Here is a 22843-nt window from a genome sequence, read left to right as displayed (position 1 = left end):
CAGTTTTTTGCTTACACTGTTTTAACAGCTGGTATTAGTCTTTCTCAGTCCTTAGAGTGATGAGATTTTACCTCTCTAATTAGTGGCTCTTTTGGTAAATACCCCTCCCTACACTTAAAAAAAAAAAAAAGGCAACTGGGTTTCCTGAAGAGGACTGTTAGAGATAACAGGTTACAATTTGTTTTAACAAGCTGTTTACTCAAGTTTTATTGGATACAAGTGGGTTGATAGGTACTGACCATGACAGGCTGTTACACAATCATACCTGTGGTTTCATGAATCTGATTTGGCCGGTAGGAATACTTATTTCCACCTGTGTGCCCTTCATACTACTAGATTTTCCTCTCTTATGGTGGTATTAAGGGGAGGCTTGAAATCTGATAAGCTAAATATCTTGGGGTGGGGATGTGAACAGCAGCTGTGAGTTGTACCTGTTAATACCAAGTGATTACAGTGACTGTTTGCTCCCGAATAAGTAGTTTATGATGAGACACTGCAGGAGGCTTAGGGTCTTCTGTTGGTGGAAGACACTTTAGCTTTATTAAGCATGATGCTGCCAGGGATGTGTTCTGTATGATTTAGTCCCTTAGAATTTGAGATCATCCACTTCTTTGTAGGTTTCTTTGTAGTAGATTCTTCCTGTATTTTTTATTTGATTTATTCTGTGAATATATAATAATTATGTGCAAACATGCTCAGTTGTATCTCTTTGAGACCCCATGAACTGTAGCCCGCCAGGCTCCTTTGTCCAGGGGATTTCCCAGGCAAGAACACGAGTTGGGTTGCCATTCCCTTCTCCAGGAGGTCGGAGGTCTTCCCAACCAGGGATCAAACCCAGATCTCCTGCATTGGCAGGTGAATTCTTGACCACTGAGTCACCTGAGAAGCCCACATGCTACAAAATTCAAAAGATATTCATTGGTAATTTCTCCTCCTACCTTTGTGTCCTTCAGCCTCCTTGGAGGCAGCCAGTGTCGAAAATTAGAATTTTATTTTTGCTTGTAACTTGTGTTCCTTTTATATTTCATGAACTGTTGGAGGTTTTTGCTTGCTTGTTTACATCTTCATTAAATCATACATGACTTTAATTGATGTTTTTCTCTTAAATAGTAGGGCTTCCCAGTGGCGCTAGTGGTAAAGAACCCACCTGCCAATGCGGGAGTCATAAGAGACGCTGGTTTGATCCCTGGGTTGGGAACATCCCCCGGAGAAGGGCATGGCAACCCACTCCAGTACTGCCTGGAGAATTCTGTGGACAGAGGAACCTGGCAGGCTACAGTCCATGGGGTGGAGAAAAGTCGGACACAGCTGAAGCAACTGAGCACGCATGCATTAAGGGGATAAAAACAATGATTTGGGGAGCTGTTCCCTTGGATCAGATGATAAAGAATCTGCCTGCAATGCAGGAGACCTGGGTTCGATACCTGGGTTGAGAAGATCTCCTGGAGTAGGGATGACAATCCCACTCCACTATTCTTGCCTGGAGAATCCCGTGGACAGAGGAGCCCGGTGTGTCTATGGGGTTGCAAGAAGTCGGACACCTCTGAGTGACAAGTACTTTGCATGCCAAATCCATGAGGGTTTTAAATGCAATAAAATTTCTCTATAATAGTAAAAAGCATGGTTATTTTTCCTTGAGATTTTTAGGTGTATGTTAAAGAGCTGTAAATTTCATGCCCAGTTTAGTGAGGACAGAATATCATTAATCTAATATGTAAAAATACCATCTCATTTCCTTAATATGTATTTCTTTCATTATTGAAGTCAAGCATCTTTTCTTGTGTTTATTATTTCTCTTCCTTGAGTAGTATATTTATGTCCTACTGTTTTTATACACTGTTATTCATTATTTGCTAACTGATTTGTGAGGCTTTTTTTTTATTCCTTTTTAGATTAGCAGGGAAAAATTAGCCCTTCGTCATAACTCTTCAACTTAATTTTCATTGAAAATTTGGGGTTTGTCTTTTGCCTATTTATGATATATTTTGCCATGCATAATTTAACTTTTTGTGGCCAAATTGATTTATTTTTCATGACTTCTGGACTTTATAGAACAATTAGGTCTTCCTATTTAAGATTTTTTTAGTGTCATTATTTAAATTAAAAAAAATTTTATTGACGTATAGTTATTTACAGTGTTGTGTTTATTTCAGATGTATAGCAAAGTGATTCATTATAGGTCCTTGTTGTTATTTCACATTTTTTAAAATACAGTCGTGTTTTCCTCTAATACTTTCATGCTTTTTTTTTTACATTAACATTTTTGTTCCATCTGTTATTTATTTTGGAGTAGATAGAAAGGAAATAATACAGCTTTATGTTTTCCAAATAGCAAATTAGATAATTAATATTTTCCCCACAGATTTTTAAATCCTTTAGCACAAATAAAATTACTGGATATTATTGGATTTGATTCTAGATTCTCTATTAAGAATTTGCTTGCCTGTTTATTCAGCTAATATTATTGATTTCTTTCAGTGTGCTAGGCACTATTCTAAATGTTGGGGTTTATTCTATATCCGGGGATACAGCATTGAACAAAGTCCCTGCCCTCACAGAGATTAGATTCTAGTAGGAGGCTTGGTTAATTTTATCTTCTAGATGTTTAATTTGTCTTCATCTCAGTTGTTGTTACTCATCAGTTTGCTCATCAAATTTATTCATCAACTTAATCTGTAAAAAATTATTCACTAACTTATTTACAATAAATGCACTCAGTCATCGATTTACCAGGTATTTATTTAGTATCTACTAAATAATAGTAGTTTTAGAGGCCAAGGAGACAGCGGTGAATAAGTCAGACAGGGTTCTAGCTCTTGTGGCGCTTTTGTTTTGGAACAAGGAAACGAGAATAGGTCGGCCAAGTGCTGCTCGGCGGGTGACGGTTAGGAGGACCTCTACCTTCAGGAGTAGTGAGGGGGCCTCTCAGATGACCTTAGGTTTGGTAGCCTGGGGATGGCTCTCTGAAGAGATGACGTTTCATCTGGAACCTGAGAGAGAGGAAAGAAATGGTGCTGCCGTGGTCCTGTACAGAACAGCACGTAGCACAGCTGTGTGTTTGGTGTGGTTGGGGGGATGCAGGCAGGCCAGGGTGGCTGGGTCTCTCTGGTAAAGAGAGAGTTGCGGTACAACCGAGGGGTAGGCAGGTCATGGAGAGCTTGGTCTGTGGACTCCATTCCAAGTATTCGGGGGCCATTAGAGGACTTCGAGCAGTAGCTGGAGGCAAGTTCACTCTTGCTTCTTGAGTGTGAAGGGTCTGGAGGTCAAGGGATGTAGCAGGAAAGCCAGGCAGCAGCCCATCAAGGAGCCCAGGTGAGAAATGCTGTTGTCTGAGACAGAACAAGGAAAGGAGCTTGAGGAAGGGAGACGGCGTGGAAGTGGAGTTGGCAGAACTTGCTGAGGGTGTTTCAGCGCTTACAAAGGTTTTGTTTTGTTTTTTCCTTTTAGTAATTATATTTAAAATATTTGCAATACTGGCTGTTTTTATAATAACTTTATTGATGTATAATTCACATACCATCCAATCCACCCATTTAAAATATATAATTCCCAATTCCATGATTTTCAGTGTATTCACAGAGTTGTTTAGTCATTACCATGGTTACTTTGAGAACGTTCTCATCATTGCAGATTGAAGCTCTGTACCCATTAGCATTCACTTCCATTTCCCACCACCGCTCCCAACTCTTGGCAGCCACCAGTCTATTTCTAATTCTGTGGATTTGCCTATTTGGGATATTTCACATAAATGCAACCGTAGGCTCTGCGGTCCCTCATGACGAGCTCCTTTCACTCGACATTGTGTTCAGGGTTCATCCGTGATGTAGCATGCATCAGAACCTCAGTCATTTCTGCAGCTGAGTGACACCGAATGATACATTGTATGGCTGTACCACAGTTTGTTTATAGTTCATCAGTTGGTGGATATTTGGATTGTTTCCACTTGGGGGCTGTTAGGAATAATGTTGCTTTTTATATCGGTTTATTTTTAAGCTCAAAATGTATTTTTAAATCTGTGCTCTTTCAATGGCACTCCATTTTTTTGGTGTAATAGATGCAGCGTCTTCTCACATTTCTTTGAGTACACTCATTAACTTTTTAAATTCTCTTATGTCTTGCTAGCTTCTGGGCCATTTGGTTTTTCATATTGTTCCATTGATTTCTAGCTAAAGGGTTTGTTCACATGTCTGATGATTCTCATTTTCTTATTCATTCGTGTTTAATTGAAGAGAATAGTGAGGTCATTGAACCGTGTCTCTCTGTCAGTTCTGGCTACCTCTGCAGCAGCTCTGTCCTCAGGTGGGCTTGTATGATCTCTGGACATTAAATTTCCATCTGCCTATCCACTTTGATGGTAATGCTTAATCACATTGTATTTGTCTGCATCACAGCTATAGATTTCAAGAGCAAATGCCATATTTTTTTTAATGGAAAATAAAGTTGAACATGTATTTCAGTTCAGTTCAGTCACTCAGTCATGACTGATTCTTTTCCACCCCCATGGACTGCAGCTCACCAGGCCTCCCTGTCCACCGCCAACTCCTGGAGTCCACCCAAACTCATGTCCATTGAGTCAGTGATGCCATCCAGCCATCTCATCCTCTCTTGTTCCCTTCTCCTCCCGCCTTCAATCTTTCCCAGCATCAGGGTCTTTTGAAATGAGTCAGTTCTTTGCATCAGGTGGCCAGAGTATTGGAGTTTAAGCTTCAGCATCAATTCTTCCAGTGAATATTCAGGACTGATTTCCTTTAGGATGGACTGGTTGGATCTCCTTGCAGTCCAAGGGACCCTCAAGAGTCTTCTCCAACACCACAGTTCAAAAGCATCAATTCTTTAGTGCTCACCTTTCCTTATAGTCCAACTCTCAAACCCATACATGACTACTGGAAAAACCATAGCTTTGACTAGACGGACCTTTGTTGGCAAAGTAATGTCTCTGCTTTTTAGTATGCTGTCTAGGTTGGTCATAACTTTCCTTCCAAGGAGCAAGCGTCTTTTAATTTTATGGCTGCAGAGTGAAGTAAGCCAGAAAGAAAAACACCAATACAGTATACTAACGCATATATATGGAATTTAGAAAGATGGTAACAATAACCCTGTGTACGAGACAGCAAAAGAGACACTGATGTATAGATCAGTCTTATGGACTCTGTGGGAGAGGGAGAGGGTGGGGAGATTTGGGAGAATGGCATTGAAACATGTATAATATCATGTATGAAACGAGTCGCCAGTCCAGGTTCGATGCATGATACTGGATGCTTGGGGCTGGTGCACTGGGACTGGATGCTTGGGGCTGGTGCACTGGGACGACCCAGAGGGAGGGTATGGGGATGGAGGAGGGAAGAGGGTTCAGGATGGGGAACACAGGTATACCCGTAGCGGATTCATTTCGATATTTGGCAAAACTAATACAATATTGTAAAGTTTAAAAATAAAATAAAATTAAAAAAAAATTTCATGGCTGCAGTCACCATCCGCAGTGATTTTGGAGCCCCCCAAAATAAAGTCAGCCACTGTTTCCACTATCTCCCCATCTATTTGCCGAGAAGTGATGGGACCAGATGTCATTATCTTAGTTTTCTGAATGTTGAGTTTTAAGCCAGCTTTTTCACTCTCCTCTTTCACTTTCATCAAGAGGCTCTTTAGTTCTTCTTCTCTTTCTGCCATAAAGGTGGTGTCATCTGCATATCTGAGATTATTGATCTTTCTCCCAGCAGTCTTGATTCCAGCTTGTGCTTCACCCAGCCCAGCGTTTCTCACGATGTACTCTGCATATAAGTTAAATAAGCAGGGTGACAATATACAGCCTTGATATACTCCTTTCCCTATTTGGGACCAGTCTGTTGTTCCATGTCCAGTTCTAACTGTTGCTTTCTGACCTGCGTACAAATTTCTCAAGAGGCAGGTCAGGTGTTCTGGTATTCCCATCTCTTTCAGAATTTTCCAGAGTTTGTTGTGGTCCACACAGTCAAAGGCATTGGCATAGTCAGTAAAGCAGAAGTAGATGTTTTTCTGGAACTCTCTTGCTTTTTCCATGATCCAGCGGATATTGGCAATTTGATGTCTGGTTCCTCTGCCTTTACTAAATCCAGCTTGAACATCTGGAAGTTCACGGTTCACATACTGTTGAAGCCTGGCTTGGAGAATTTTGAGCATTACTCTACTAGTGTGTGAGATGAGTGCAATTGTGCGGTAGTTTGAGCATTCTTTGGCATTGCCTTTCTTTGAGATTGGAATGAAAACTGACCTTTTCCAGTCCTGTGGCCACTGCTGAGTTTTCCAAATGTGCTGGCATATTGAGTGCAGCACTTTCACGGCATCATCTTTTAGGATTTGAAATAGCTCAACTGGAATTCCATCACCTCCACTAGCTTTGTTCGTAGTGATGCTTCCTAAGGCTCACTTGACTTCGCATTCCAGGAACATGGATTCGGTACCCAACAAATGCAAGTCAGATATACAGTTACACAAAATAAGCATTAAGATAAGCAAATACTTCACTGAGAGATTTTTGAAACATATTACTTGTGAGTATATCTTACTAATGGGCTTCCCTGATAGCTCAGTTGGTAAAGAATCCACCTGCAATGCAGCAGACCCCGGTTTGATTACTGGGTTGGGAAGATCTGCTAGAGAAGGGATAGGCTACCCACTCCAGTATTCTTAGGCTTTGCTTTTGGCTCAGCTGGAAAAGAATCCACCTGCAATGCAGGAGACCTGGTTTCCATCCCTGGTTTGGGAAGATCCCCTGGAGAAGGGAAAAGCTACCCACTCCAGTATCCTGGCCTGGAAAATTCCACGGACTATATAGTCCATGGGATTGCAAAAAGTCAGACAAGACTGAGCGGCTTTCATGTCTTACTAACATGAGAATGAAATCCAATGAATAGATATGCAATAGACACTGTAAACAGTGGGCCAAAATTGGAAACATACCAAAAAGAAAATATATACCTTGAAAAGTGAAACTCTTCCTCCACTTTTGGCCTGAACACAGAGGATTGAAACTACCTACCCTGATTTACCTACATTTGTTAGTCTGCTTGGACTACTCTAACATATGCCACTGAGGGGGTGGCTTAAACAACAGAAACTCAAGAGTGGGGAGGCAAGGTCAGAATTTATTGAGACGTTCTGGACGCTGGAAGTCTGAGACAAAGGTGTCAGCAGGACTGGCAAATACCATATTTAATTTCATTTTGTGTATCCCAACTTCTCTTGCACAGTGCATCACAGAAAATAACAAATACATATATGTTGAATTGAACTCAATATCACATACTAAATTGTCTGCATTAAAATGTGTGTGTTTTTTCTTCTAGAGGCGTGGAGCTATCTCCTATGACAGCTCGGATCAGACTGCACTGTACATTCGTATGCTAGGTAAGAATTCTTTATTTTGCATTTTGTTATCCAGTGGCTAAGTTGTGTCCAACTCTGCGACCCTATGAACTGCAGCATGGCAGGCTTCCCTGTCCTTCACTGTCTCCTGGAGTTTCTCAAATTCATGTGCATTGAGTCAGTGATGCTATCCAACCCTCTCATCCTCTGTCGCCCACCCACTTCTCCTGCCTTCAGTCTTTCCCAGCATCAGGGTCTTTTCCAGTGAGTTGGCTCTTTGCATAAGGTGGCCAAAGTATTGGAGCCTCAGGTTCAGCATCAGTCCTTCCAGTAATATTCATTCAGGATTGATTGCCTTTAGGATTGACTGGTTTGATGTGCTTTCTGTCCAAAGGACTCTCAAGAGTCTTCTCTAGCACCACAAATCAAAAAATCAAGTTTGCACTAGTATAAGTTAATTTTGTTATCTACTGTTATTCAGGACTGAGATATCTTTCATTAGGAAGCTTTTCATCACTGTTGCAGCATACCTGTCTGTAACTTTGAAGTTGAATCTAGAAACCAAAATTAATGTGATGTGAAAAAGAGGGGCATCTTAAGAGTTATAGGTAATTAAGAAATCTCTAGCTTTATAACTGAGACTCTGTTACTAGTACACAATTTTAAGATGCATCCTGATGATTCTTCATGAAAAGTCTTAGATTTGCAGAGTTGCTGAGTATTAAACAGATGTCCACGGTAACATGAAAAAAGACGAGACCACGAAAAATACCTGATCTCGAGTCCTGTCACTGGATGTGTTTGTTCTCACTTGGCTGGTGAGAAGGCCATGTGTCTTCTCCTAGTCTCTGTTCTTAAATCTTTACTGTATTACTCAAGTCCAGAGAGTAAATGAATTTGATGTGTGTGTGTATAGTTTTCTTTCTCGCTCCCTCTCTTTGCCAGATTTTTTCCCTTCATCCACACACTCCTTGATACCTTGTACTTCAGTTCATAATATTAAAAATGTACTATTAAGAGTCCAGGGACTTCCCTGGCGGTATAGTGGTTAAGATTCCGTGTTGCCAGTGCAGGGGGGATGTTAAGTTCAATCCCTGGTCGAGGAGCTAAGATGCCACATGCTACATGGAGTGGCCAAAATTTTTTCAGTAAATAAATAATCTATTTTAAAAAGAGTCCAATGGGCACCTTTACTCATCTTTTCTTACTGTCTTTTCTGGCTTAACTGTTCTCCTCATGCTCAGAATTCCTTGCTCATTTTCTGCAATATTGAGTCATCCTTATTCTTCACCTGCTTCTGGGGTGGCTTTCTTTCCCCCCCATTTCACTAACTCCTCCTCCTCCTCATAAGCCCACGTGTTCTCCAATGCCCCGTTTGTGTCATCTTCCCTTTTTTTCCCTCCTTAATTTACCTCATGTATCATATCTGCCTAGTTCCATTCTACTCTAGCACATATTTCGCCCAGGAATGTGGAGCCTTTTCTTCCTTACCACTCCATCTCTCTGCAGAGATGTCCGCATTCTGCTCTTCTTAAAACAAAGCTTAGACCCCTGTCTTCTTCACTCTGTAGAACATCTCCACATGGATGTGCCATGGGCACCTCACATTTAACAGATCTGTTGAAATATTTGTGTTCCCCAAGTCTGTGCATTTGATATTCTTTCACCATCTCTGAAAAAGGAACTTGAATTTTCTATTGTCAGATCAGGAACCTTGGCATCATTCATTTTTTCATTTTAAATTTATTTTTAATTGGAGAATAATTGCTTTACGGTGTTGTGTTGGATTCTGCTGAACGATCCAGGATTCAGCCATAAGTGTACATATAACCCCTCCCTCTAGAGCCTCCTCCCAGCCCCACCCCCAGCCCTCCAGGTTGTCAACGAACCGAGTCAAACCGCGCTCCCAGTGCGGCACAGCTGCTTCCCCCTAGCTGTCGGCTTCCCGCACGGTAGTGTAGATACGTCAGTGCTCCTCTCTGTGTGTTTTACCCTCTCCTCCCGTGCTGTGTCCGCAAGTCCATTCTGTACGTCTGCATCTCTGTTCCTGCCCTGTGACTAGGTTATTCAGTACCATTTTTCTAGATTCCATATATATGCGTTAACATTCAATATTTGTTTTTTCTTTCTGACGTAGTTCACTCTGTATGACAGATTCTAGGTTCATCGGCATCATTCTTGACTTGTTTCTCACTTAGTCTATGTCTCCTTCATCAGCAAACCCTCTTTACTGATGCCTTCAAAGTACCTCCAGAATTTCGCCACGCCAATGCTGTTTTCATCCCAGCCTAAACCACAGTTACTCAGTTTTTTATTGTTAGCTGTCGTCCCATTGTTGTACGTAAGATCTCCAGAACTTACTGTGCGTAATCGAAACGTTATTATCCTTGACTAGCATCTGCCCATAATCACTTCTCCGCAGGGCATAGCTGTTGTCTCGATGAATGCACTCATTCCTTAACTGGCCTCCCTGCGTCTGCCTGTGTCTCTACTTGACTCTCTAGTCTATACAACCAGTAAGCTTTTTCAGACCTAAGTTAAATCCATCTCGCTCCTCTGTTCTGAATCTTCCAGTAGTTTTCTACCTTAGAGTAACAGACAAAGCTATTATAATGGCCCATGAAGGTCCAATGTGATCTAGCCCAACTGTTTCTCTGACCCCACCTTCTGTCAGTTCCCTTCACTCATCTCACTCCAGCCATGCTGGCCTCTCTGCTTGATTCTGAACATGCCAAGCAAGCGCGCCTCGCAGGGTATCCATGCTTTCTCTTCCTTACGTCTAGAACCCTCTCTGCCCAGGTGGCCACGAGGCTCGCTGCTTCCCTGCCTTTAGGTCCCTGCTCGGATACTCTCTTTTCACTGAGGTCTCTGACCGCATCATGACTAGCTTCCCAATCAGCCACCCTCACCTCCCTCCCTTTTGATTTTTCCTTGCTTTCCTTTCTCCATTTTATTGTTACCGTCTTCCATAGACTGACATTATTGACGTGCTTTATTATTGGTCTCACTGCATGAAAGGACGCACTTCATGAAGACAGGGACTCAGTGTATTTTGCTCACTGCTGTATTTCCTGACGTGCAGCGAGCGTTCAGTAAACATTTGATCCAGAGTGAAGGCATTGCCACATGAGAGAAGTGATTAATCATTATAGGGTAGACTCACGTGAAGTGGCTGACAGGCCCCTTGAAATGAAGCATAAGCAGGAAGGCGTTCCAGGCAAGTGGAACTGTAAGCAGGTGTGGGCACTGAAGACTTAAAGGTTATGAACTTGGAGGCTGTGGAAGTGTAATGGGAAAGTTCCTACCTTTGGAGTCCACAGACTTAGGTTTAAATCTTGACTCTGCTTTATACCAGCTTTGTGGCCTGTGCGTGCTCTTTAACATCTAGAAATCTCCGTTACTGGATCTGAAAATGGGGGTTAAGATTCCTGTCTCTTGGGACTTGCCTGCTGGTCCAGTGGCTAAGACTCTGTACCCCCAATGTAGGGGGTTTGATCCCTGGTCAGGGAACTATTAATAGATCCCGCATGCTGCAACTGAGACCTATTGCAGCCAAATAAATAAATATTAAAAAGAAAAAGATTCCTGTCTCTCAGAGTTGGTTAGAGAATTAAATAAAAGGATGTCTTCAAAGCGCAGAAAGAGTACCTGGCACAAGACTGCGGTGGTTATGTTGCTGTGGGTCCAAGAGTCACATGGATACAAGACTCACATACTGAGCTTATCAGCAACAAAGTTTACAACCGAAGACCTTGACTATACCCACTTTCAGTGAGAAAAGAGACTGATCAAATTAAACGTCTCAGGCGAAATATTTAATGTTTTAATTTTCTATACCTTTCAAAAAATGTAAGCTGCTCAAGAATAGGTAATATATTTTCTATTTCTTTATATCCCATATAGCTTATAATATAGTGCTAGGCAGAGTAGACACTTGGTAAATATTTGCTTCTCACTGTGGCTTTTTTAAGTTTCCTGCTCAGGATTTTTTTAACTCTATGGGAGTAATAAGATATGAGTTTGGATTATCATATACTTGAGTCATCTTTCAGAAGGTGACTCTAAAATAGAGATTATAATTACTGTAGGGGAGATTTTAAAAAAAAGTAAATTGTTCATCTAGCCTTACAACTCAGTGCTGAAAATTTGTAAACCCCTTCAAATAAATCAGCTCTTAACTACCTATTCCATTTATATCGTTAGTAGGCCATTCCTTATGAGTATGATACCACTGAGACCTCTGTTGCGTGTGGGAGCTTCTTCCTAAATAACAGCCATCTCAGCTTTCGTTTTATCCCTGGTTCTGTTTAGGAGATGTACGTGTAAGGAGTCGAGCAGGATTTGAATCAGAAAGACGAGGTTCTCATCCATATATTGATTTTCGTATTTTTCACGGTAAGTGTTGGCAAATACACTATTTCTCTCAGATTTCCAGTAAACTTCGGGTCTTCATAAAATGATGTAATTTTCCAAGAGGGGAGAAAGGAATACAAGAAAAAACATGTTCAAAATGTTTTCAAAACATTAGGTCATGATAAATGACACTTTATTCCTAAATAATGTTCGTAAATGTTTAGAGGCAAGTAGAGTTGGAAATTATAAAAATATGAAAGCTGATAATAGTTTTTCTTCTTTCTAATTTAAATGTGAAATTACTTTGGTACATTCTTTTCTTTTTAAAAGCTGTATTTTCAAAACAGTTTGTTTTTGGAGGAGTTCCACTTTTGGTAACATTGGATAAATCATTTGTAGTAACACTCCAATTAAAAACATTAAGAAAACTGGACAAAATATAAAAGACTATGTATTTGAGTGTGTGATAGTATCATCGAGGCAGGGATGAGCCTGGCATTTCAGCTGACTTTTCCCCTTAGTGACATCTGCTGATGCTGGGAAAGTGAGTGAGAAACTGAGCAGAGATTTCGTTGGACACCCGAAGCTATAAAAACAAAAACATGTTTATAGCTCACCGAGGCTGGGGGATTGTCCTGGTAAACTCTCTAGGCTTAAGTTAGAAATTCCAAGAGCTGTGTGTTAGAAATAAATCCCAGCCTTAAAGTATCTCAGTCAATGATTAGATTAAGGTGATCTGTGATTTTTTTTGAGAATCTTTGCATTTATGTGCATGAGAGATAATGGTCTGTAGTTTTCTTTTTTATATATAATGTCTCTTTAGAGTGAGTTAGGAAGTGTTGCCTCTGCTTCTAGCCTCTGAAAGGGATTGTAAAGAATTGGTATAAATTTTTCCTTAAATAAATCACCAGTGAAACCCATCTAGGCCTCGTGTTTTCTGTTTTGGAAGGTTCCTGATTAATGATTCAGATTCTTTAGTATTAATAGATATAAGCCTTTTCAGATGAACCAATTCTTCTTCTCTGAGTTTTGCCAGAAGTTTACTGTGGGATTAACCTGGTCAGGCTCCTGGAGGTAAATCTCACAAGCTTCTTCCTGTACTCAGCCCATGCCTAGATTTCCCTGAAGCTTTTTCTGTCTCAGGGAACCCTCCAGAAGCTCACCAACTGTGTTCAGGTTCCTCTGCCCCAGCACTGGCTCTCAAGGAGGTTTCTGTTCGTGAGTCTCTGCGCCAGTAAGTCTCTGTTTGCCTGTCTTTCCAACCTTGGGGCAGTGAGTCGCCTGGTGTCCCCACCTCTTCAGCGGATCCTGGAGGAGTTGTTAACTTTTCAGTCTATTCAGCTTCTTGTGTGTTGTTAGGACAGAATGGCAAGTTCTCAGCTCCTTCTATGCAGTTCTGGAAACCAGAAATCCTATAATGTTATTTTTTAATGAAACTATACAGTAAGTATTTTGAATTTGTCTTCTAGTTCCTATCATGTAAAATATCACTGGGTATAATTCTCATAAACTAAAGCTCTTTGGGGCAGTTAATAATTTTAAGAGTGTAAAAGAGTTCTGGGATCAACATGTTGTAGAACGTTGCAGTTACCTCTCTAAAAACATGACGTCCTGAGGTTTTATAGCAAATTATTCAGAATCAAGACTGATTATTGGCTTCCCTGGTGGCTCAGATGGTAAAGAATCCACCTGCCAGTGCAGGAGACACAGATTAGATCCCTGGGTCAGGAAGATCCCCTGGAGAAGGAACTGACAACCCACTCCAATATTCTTGCCTGGAGAATTCCATGGACAGAGGAGCCCGGTGGGCTACAGTCCATGTGGTCACAAAGAGTTGGACACAACTTAGGGACTAAACAACAATTAGTTTCCCAGCTCTTTAAATTCTTTCAGATTAAAAAAAGGAATCATTCAGAGTTATTTCTGTGTAGAGCAAATACAGTATTCAAGAGGCACATATAATACTCTGTGTAAATATCTATAAAAAATCTTTGGAAACAGATATTAGTAAAAAGAATATGAATAGCATAAAAGAATACTCCAAGCTTAGCTGTTTTTTTTTGGAAAGGAAGAATACTTGTTCTTTGTAACAGTACATTAGAACTTGGTAACATTGGTTGCCTCCAGGGTGGTGGCTTGAGGACATGAGAAAGAAAATTTTTGTTGTACACCCTTTTGAATTTTGGTTCATGTGAACATATACCCATTGAAACGTTTAGATAAAATTCTTTGTAAATATTGTAATATAAAAAAATTGGCTCTGAGTAAGAATATCAGTAGGAGAAGGCAGTGGCACCCCACTCCAGTACTCTTGCCTGGAAAATCCCATGGGCGGAGGAGCCTGGTAGGCTGCAGTCCATGGGGTCGCAAAGAGTCGGACATGACTGAGCGACTTCACTTTCACTTTTCACTTTTGGTTCATGTGAACATATACCCATTGAAACGTTTAGATAAAATTCTTTGTAAATATTGTAATATAAAAAAATTGGCTCTGAGTAAGAATATCAGTAGGAGAAGGAAATGGCAACCCACTCCAGTGTTCTTGCCTGGAGAATCCCAGGGACGGGGGAGCCTGGTGGGCTGCCGTCTATGGGGTCGCACAGAGTCGGACATGACTGAAGCGACTTAGCAGCAGCAAGAATGTCAATAAAATGGTGAAGTCCACATATTGACCTAAAGAAAAATGCAGTTGCATTGTGAGTCCCTAGGCTACCCCTTGTCTTTAACTAAATTTAGGGAAATGGAGGATTTGAATATTATAATTGTTAAAAGATGTTGGAAATCTTAAACAGACATAATGGGGCTTTTTGGTGGGAGAGGAAAGTTAGAAATGGTCACATTGTTGGAAATAATCTTTCATGGAATTAAAATAGGATGTTTATCTTCTAAGTCACTATGAAACCAGGAGCAAAGAATATAAAATCTAAAGACAAAAATATGATCAAAGATATCAGTGATGGCAATAAAGGTAAATGGATGAAATAAATACTCCTTCTCAGAGATAAAGGTGCCCAGATTGGGTGAAACATGAAACCTAGTGACAAGAAGTGGTCAGAGGCAATGTGAGGCAGTCCCAGACTTGAGGAGGCTCCTCGGGTTTGGGGACCTGGGCCTGCACGCTGACCTCCTGATGTGGCACTTCTGTGGTCTGGCATCTCAGAGGAGTCCACACAGCTTCCGAGGATTGCAGATTCTCTTCCTGACCCCATCGTGACAAATGTCCTAGACTCTGGGCCACAGTTGAAAATTGTCACTGTGAAACTGATCCTGTAGTTATTGCAAAACAGGAGTGTCTCTCTAAGCCAAGATGATCATTTAATTTGGAGGGGTTTTTAAGATGGAGAAAAGTGAGTCATTCTTTCCTGCTGGTATAGTAGGCTCTATTTATCACACCACTCAGAATTCTGAAAAGAAAAAATTTTAATCTGGCGTAGTTTGTGAAGTGTGATCTTAAAAAGATTTCTTAGTACATGAGAAACAGTGTTTGGGTTTACCATATCAAGTGCATTCTCCTCTAGCTATTTAGCCTTTCAGGGAACAATTACAGGCTCCAAGTTAACAAGTGGAACCTCAATAATAATTTTATTACATAGATGTCACATAATCTGCTTTGAGTTTCTGTGGTTTGGATTATCCTTTGTCATAAATCATTATTTTTGCTTTCGTGAGGCCTGTAAATGGATTTTCACAATAGGATTTGCCATGAGCATTATTATGCAGTGAGTTCTGACTTTGAATCTTTCTAAAAGGGTATGCTACGCTATGCTATGCTATGCTAAGTCACTTCAGTCGTGTCCGACTCTGTGGGACCCCAGAGACGGCAGCCCACCAGGCTCCCCAGTCCCTGGGATTCTCCAGGCAAGAACACTGGAGTGGGCTGCCATTTCCTTCTCCAATGCATGAAAGTGAAAAGTGAAAGTGAAGTCTCTCAGTCATGTCCGACTCTTAGCGACCCCATGGATTGCAGCCTAACAGGCTCCTCCGTCCATGGGATTTTCCAAGCAAGAGTACTGGAGTGGGGTGCCATTGCCTTCTCTGCTAAAAGGGTATAAGGAGGCAAAAGAAGAAAATTAGCTGAACATGGAAGTACATCAAATACAGAAGCAGTGTTCAGCCTCACTCTTAAGACAAATTCCTATCAGATGTAGCAAGTTAAGCAAATGAGCCACTGAGGTGCTTGGTGATAGAAGCTCACATTATTACAAACTCTGCATCAGGAAATTTAAACGTGTTTTTTCCTCTTTGATTTCAACACTAGAAATGTGTGCAAAGGGAATAATCTTATACACATGTGAATGGAGGTGGGAAGACATTCATGTTGGTCTTATTTATAATAGGAGCATGTATTAATTAGGTTGTGGTGTTACTCACTGTATTTGAGGGTAAACACCAAAATGCTTAAAACCTACACTCAGATATTCAAAATAGAATCAGGTCACATACCACACAATGCACGTGTGCACACACACACACACACACACACACACACACAGTACAAAATGGTAAAGCAGGTGAAATAAAATGTTAACAATGGCAAATCTGAATAAAGAAGTATGTGATAAAAAGTATTCCTTGTATTATTTGGCTTTGTAACTTTTTGTGATATCCAAACAAAAAGCTTTAAAAGTATGGTAATTAAATTATGCATTTATTAAGAATCAGGGGTTTATTCTCAGAGTACAAATTTATTAACCAATATTAGATCAGATCTGTGGTTGTTTGTAAAGAAGGGAGAGAGTTCAGACTTTGGGAGGACATTTTGAAACTACCCTCTATTCGTGATTACAGAGGGTGGAGGGATTTTTATGACCATGAATCCTCTTTGCTAGAAGTATTTTCCCAAACACCTGATGTGTTGTAAACCTGCAGTCAGGGTTAGTCTGTTGCAGGTTCTGATCTGTTGAAGATCTGTTTGTTGCAGATTCTGCTTTAAAAGTTAAATCTTCCCTCAACTAATGGATGTATCCTACAGAAGCTTTCGTTCTTAACTAGGTTTTGTTATTGTTTGGGGGGTTTTGTTTGGTTGTTTGTGTCTTGGTCTCTAATGCTTTAAGTAGACGGTTCATGCTAGCTTCTTTGTGAACTTATCAGGTATTATTTTCTTGGTTCTGTGGGACAAGAAAACAAAAAATTTTCCCAGGTATCATCGCTCAGTAAAGAAATTTTATGAAGCCTTCTTTTACCTCTGTTTGTGTTCTTATTACTTACCTTACAGTGCAAAAGATAATGTATATCATACATATTTGCATAGTTTGAGAAAGGGATTTTTCATGTAAGGAAGTCATTGTTGACATTATTTTAGGATGCTCAGAAACATTCCTTGGGGTACTGTTGTGTACTAATATTTTCTTCTCTGGATGTTGGTGATTTAGCTGCCAAGTCGTGTCTGACTCTTGAGACCCTATGGACTGTAGCCACCAGGCTCCTCCGTCCATGGCAAGAATACTGGAGTGGGTTACCATCTCCTTCTCTAGGGGATCTTCCTGACCTAGGAATCAAGCCCAGGTCTCCTGCATTACAAGCAGATTCTTTACCAGCTGAGCTACAAGGCAAGCCCTCCATTTTTGCAGTTTAGACAGAACTTACATATCAGTGGGAATTATATGATGGGTTGTGTTTATCAAGAAATTTGGAAGATCTTAACTTATTAAAGATACTGCTGAAATTTTCAGATGCTCGCATTAGTCAGAAATTTTTATTCAGCCCAAAAAGAGCTGTAAGATTGCTTCCTGATGGAGAGCGGTTTCTGGTGATGCTATTTAAAAGTGTCGTAACAACCCATGAGTATTCACAGTATGCTGATCACTAATTACTTGTTTAGATAGCAAAGAGCTAACATTGGTGTTTCTTACTTAACCTCTTTGTCCCTTGTCTGTCCCCCAAAGCTATACATGGAATCCTGTAATGATGTTGAAATCTGTAGGATTATTAGCAGATAAAGCAGTTGACTCTTCTAATCGTGTGATCATTTTATAACATACACCTTTTTTTAACAGGCTTGGTGCACTTTCTCAATAGGCAATTGATCAGTTTCTGGCAAATATTTCAACTTGGGTGTTAGCATTGACACTTCTTTGACAGCTACTGAAAAACGTCAACATTCATCCCATTCTTACAAGATCCCCAACCTTCAGACCTGCTCTGTCTAGGAATTACTTCCACTTAGGTCCAGATTTCTGGTCCTCTGGCATTTATAAACTGATTCTTGATGTCCTTCATGCAACTAATTTGTAAACTGTGTAGTCTTCTTACCTTATGTTCTGAAGACTGACGGTTTTGAAGCATCTGATAATAATGAGCAATATGTACAATAAGAAAAATTGGGAGAAAAAAGTAATGGGGGGAGAGAAGAAGGCTGAGGAGAGAGAAAGTGATTGATTAGAGAGAGCAAGAGAGTGGCAAAGATGTTAGGCTGGTGGCTGAGTGGTGTGAACTGAAAAGGGCCCCTGAGCTGGGTCTCCCTAATGCAACTTTTTGCTCCTGAGCATCCCAGTGCCTCACCAGGCTTTCAAGAAGCCTCCCTCCTGTCAGCTTCCTTCTTTTGAGTAAGTTTGCTTTAGTGACCAGCTTTCTGTAGGCTGGATTAAGAGCCCCAAATATTCCTACAAATATTTTTCTGTGTCTAATTGACCATACACCTGGTCTCTTGAAATATAATATTTTGGACTCTTAAATTAGTTTGACTTCAGTTCAGTCACTCAGTCGTGTCCAACTCTTTGCGACCCCATGAATTGCAGCATGCCAGGCCTTCCTGTGCATCACCAGCTCTCGGAGCCTACTCAAACTCATGTCCATCGAGTCGGTGATGCCATCCAGCCATCTCATTGTCTGTCGTGCCATTCTCCTCCTGCCCCCAATTCCTTCTATCATCAGGGTCTTTTCCAATGAGTCAACTCTTTGCATGAGGTGGCCAAAGTATTGGAGTTTCAGCTTTAGCATCAGTCCTTCCAATGAACACCCAGGACTGACCTCCTTTAGAATGGACTGGTTGGATCTCCTTGGAGTCCAGTATTCTCTGACACCACAATTCAAAAGCATCAATTCTTCAGTGCTCAGCTTTCTTGACAGTCCAGCTCTCACATCCATACATGACCACTGGGAAAACCATAGCCTTGACTAGACAGACCTTTGTTGGCAAAGTAATGTCTCTGCTTTTGAATATGCTATCTAGGTTGGTCATAAAGGAGTAAGCGTCTTTTAATTTAGTGGCTGCAGTCACCATCTTTGGTGATTTTGGAGCCCCCCCAAAAATAAAGTCTGACACTGTTTCCACTGTTTCCGCATCTCGTTCCAATGAAGTGATGGGACCAGATGCCATGATCTTAGTTTTCTGAATGTCGAGCTTTAAGCCAACTTTTTCACTCTCCTCTTTCACTTTCATCAAGAGACTTTTTAGTCGCTCTTCACTTTCTGCCATAAGGGTGGTATCTTCTGCATATCTGAGGTTATTGATATTTCTCCCAGCAATCTTGATTCCAGCTTGTGCTTCTTCCAGCACAGCGTTTCTCATGATGTACTCTGCATAGAAGTTAAATAAGCAGGGTGACAATATACAGCCTTGACACACTCCTATTCCTATTTGGAACCAGTCTGTTGTTCCATGTCCAGGTCTAACTGTTGGACTTAATGGGTTCCATATTGAGTTTTTTCAAAATTCATGTTTGTTCTAAATTTAATGTCCCTACATTTAATATTCTTTTAGTTACACATTCTTTTTAGCTTCTATAATAACAAATTCTAATCTCTTTAAACATAAAATAATTATAATTCTGTTCCACATGTACACTTAGAAAATATAAGATCTTCCTTTGAAAGATTCTGACATGATTATTAAATAGTAACCGAAGCTGTCAGCTTGACAGTTCCCTCTTTTCATGGAATTCACCAAAGCTCATTGATGTCATCCAGACTGGAAGCCCTGGTCTCTCTGCCAACATTGGGCAAGATGTAATATAAGCAGTATGTTTCTTTCACGTCCACAGAAATGCAGTTTTCCGTTTTCTTTTAACTCCTGACGCATGGTAATGTTCCATTCTATGTAAATGTGTTTTGCCCATTATCTTGAGCCTTTATGTTCACTTTAGCACTTTATTCCACCCCATACCAAGGGAACCTTTCGAGGTATTTACATTGTAGCCTCAAAGGCTTTTAGTCTTACTCATCTTTTTGTTTCTGGTTTTTTGCAGCCTATGGCTCATTTTTGGTTGTTCATTGCCTCAGTCGTGTCCAACTCTGCGACCTCACTGACCTCAACATACCAGACTTCCCTTCATTTTCTCGCGGAGTTTGCTCAAACTCATGTCCACTGAGTCAATGATGCCATCCATCCGTCTCATCCTCTGTCACCCCCTTCTCCTTCTGCCTTCAGTCTTTACCAGCATCAGGGTCTTTTTCAATGAATCAGCTGTTTGCATCAGGTGGCCAAAGTATTAGAGCTCCAGCTTCAGCATCAGTCCTTCCAATGAAGATTGAGGGTTGATTTCCTTTAGGATTAACTGGTTTGATGTCCTTGCAGTCCAAGGGACTCTCAAGAGTATTCTCCAGCACCACAGTTTGAAAGCATCAGTTCTTCAGTGCTCAGTCTTCTTTATGGTTCATTATAAAGATTGAATATATTCTTGTTGCATCAAGTTGACTAAACTGGACATCTTCTACCAGTTAGACTTTATAAGGTCCCATTTGTATTTCTCTAAGTATGATCTGTATTAGCCGTAAACGGAATTCAGGCGGGCCAGTGCCCTTACGTTGAATCAGATGTCTCATGTTGTCTTTATTGTGATGATCCACAGTGGCAACAGACAAAACTCTCCTTAAATTTTGCCTTAGAGCCTCATGTGCATTTGGGTTGTTTTTTATCTTCCTAACAGGGCCCTGTTCGACTTGGGTACTTTTTTGATACTTAGTGATATGAACAGAAAGAACATCTGTTTCTGTGTTTATTTTGAGCTTAAAAGTTTATGTCATACTGATTTTATTGTCTTGGATTATCTAAGTCTTTAGTATACAGTAACTCCCACGCAAACTCATACCCTTCTTACCGCTTCTTCCCTTAAAGAACGGAAGTTGTTGCATGGTGTTTCCCTTAGCTATGACAAGGAAGCCTGGCTTTGCTGCAGTCCATGGAGTTCCAAAGAGTCAGACACGACTTAATGACTAAACAAGGACTTTGTTGTTGCTATATTGTTTTTCTTACTCTCTTTCATACTGTACTGCCTGGTCGTTACTTTCCTATTTACAAGGAAATAGGAAATTTGAAATTACATTTGAAATTTGAAATTACAAATATAGTTTCTCCTATTTCTTTTAACCAGTATTTGTTCGACCTGCAAAGATGACTGTTCCATCATTTGTAATTAAACTGAGGTTCAGTTTGGTAACTTAAATAACATTCCTGATGTCACAAAACTAGTAGAAGTGGCAGACCTAGGATTCAAACCCAGGTGTATGATTCCAGAGCTCGTGTGTTTATTTGCCTCGCTGCATTGCCGCTTAGTATCAGTACAGGCTGCTCCTTAAAGACCATTGCTCTCAGCACCTCACTGCTTTCCCCCCCCCTTTAGCCATGCATGCTGAATGTAAAAATTCTTTCAGGAAAACTTGAATTTAGATGTAACTAAATGTATTTATTTAGTATTTAACAGTAGGCTTCCTGATATGGCTCCTATTCTTTTTTAAGGAAAATTAAAGAGAGATTAGAACATCAGTTCAGTTCAGTTCAGTCGCTCAGTCGTGTCCGACTCTTTGCGACCCCATGAATTGCAGCACGCCAGGCCTCCCTGTGCATCACCAACTCCCGGAGTTCACTCAGACTCACGTCCATTGAGTCAGTGATGCCATCCAGCCATCTCATCTCTGTCGTCCCCTTCTCCTCCTGCCCCCAATCCCTCCCAGCATCAGAGTCTTTTCCAATGAGTCAACTCTTCACATGAGGTGGCCAGAGTACTGGAGTTTCAGCTTTAGCATCAGTCCTTCCAAAGAAATCCCAGGGCTGATCTCCTTCAGAACATAGAATGTCTTAATTTTTTTGCTCAATTATCATTCAGTATGACCTTGCTTTAGTCTAGAGTTAAAACCTTGCAGCACTGATTTTTAAAAAAAAAAAAATTTTTTAAACAATCTCCAAGGGGAACTCATGCTAACATGCATGTAAATGATTGTCATGGTGTTAAGGTAGCAGATAATAGTGACTGCAGGGCGCCCTCTTGTGGACGATTAAAGCAGGTAGTGATCAAGTCTCAAAATCCAAAAGCTTTTTCTGTGAAAAATCTCTTTCGTCTAATGACTAAATGCTGGTGATGTCTCTGCCGTGACAGAGAAGAGGGTCTGTGGGAGCCCTGGGCATGATACTGCTCAAGGTATGTCGATTTCCAGCCCGTCTGGTTCCCTAACCTATTGCCTAGATTTCTTTTTTCAGTCCGCTTTCTAGTCTGAAGGAGAAAAGCAAGAGAAAAACACGGCTTCTAAATTTACTGCTATCCCACGTTTCATTGCTGGCTCCAAGAAGCCAAGGGTGGGTGACTGGAAGTAACTCCCACGATCATTAAGTAACAAGGCTCATTTAGTTTGGGTGAAGGTTGATTAGTTTGTTTGTGGTCACACAGTGAGGTAATGTGATATTTTAAAAGAGAAGCAGCAGTGCCAACAGTTCTTAATAGTAACTTGATTAAGTCACTGAGCCCTGTCGGCTTTCTAAGCTGGACTGGAATGTAGGTAACCATGTAAACTAGAACAAGCCTAGGACTTAAATAGTCCTAGCCTGGTGGAAGCTGGGTTTTAATAAAGACACCTTTAATCTGTTGTCTGTTATGCTGTGAAATAAATAATGGCATGTCTCATGTCACAAAATGAGTTCATGAGAATATGGGCAATAGGGTCAGATTTTATGTAATGTGGTGTGGGGTGAGCTTTTTTAGTAATTGTCTGAATGGAAGTACTGGTTCTCATGATCACTCTTCTTTTAAAAATATATATATATAATATATATAATATATATTATATATATATATTTTTTTCTTCTTCTTCTTCTTCTTCTTCTTCTTCTGTGTTTGTTTTTGCCCACACCACACATGTGGCAAGCAGGATCTTAGCTCCCTGGCCAGGGATTGACCCCGTGACCCCTGCATTGGGAGCGTGCAGTCTTAGTCACTGG

The 22843-nt window shown here is 40.7% G+C and overlaps 1 protein-coding gene across 5 annotated transcripts in view; it reads left to right on the top strand.

Annotated features, from left to right (window-relative positions):
* Nucleotides 1–22843, top strand: part of PDE7A (phosphodiesterase 7A) — a 111117-nt gene that overhangs the window by 53180 nt on the left and 35094 nt on the right. For all 5 annotated transcript variants that reach the window (XR_008702161.1, XR_008702160.1, XM_055546117.1 and 2 more), the window contains exons 2-3: nucleotides 7323–7383; nucleotides 11653–11736. Coding sequence is in view for 3 of the 5 variants with exons in the window: in XM_055546117.1 (XP_055402092.1) it covers nucleotides 7323–7383; nucleotides 11653–11736 (145 nt within the window). In the remaining 2 variants the exon portion in view is untranslated. The remainder of the gene's footprint in view (nucleotides 1–7322; nucleotides 7384–11652; nucleotides 11737–22843) is intronic.

The sequence above is a fragment of the Bubalus kerabau genome, chromosome 14 (genome assembly GCF_029407905.1).
Source record: "Bubalus kerabau isolate K-KA32 ecotype Philippines breed swamp buffalo chromosome 14, PCC_UOA_SB_1v2, whole genome shotgun sequence".
In the NCBI taxonomy this organism is placed as follows: Eukaryota; Metazoa; Chordata; class Mammalia; order Artiodactyla; family Bovidae; genus Bubalus; species Bubalus kerabau.
The sequence above is the reverse complement of the archived record's forward strand: the minus strand, read 5'-3'. Positions and strand labels throughout refer to the sequence as shown.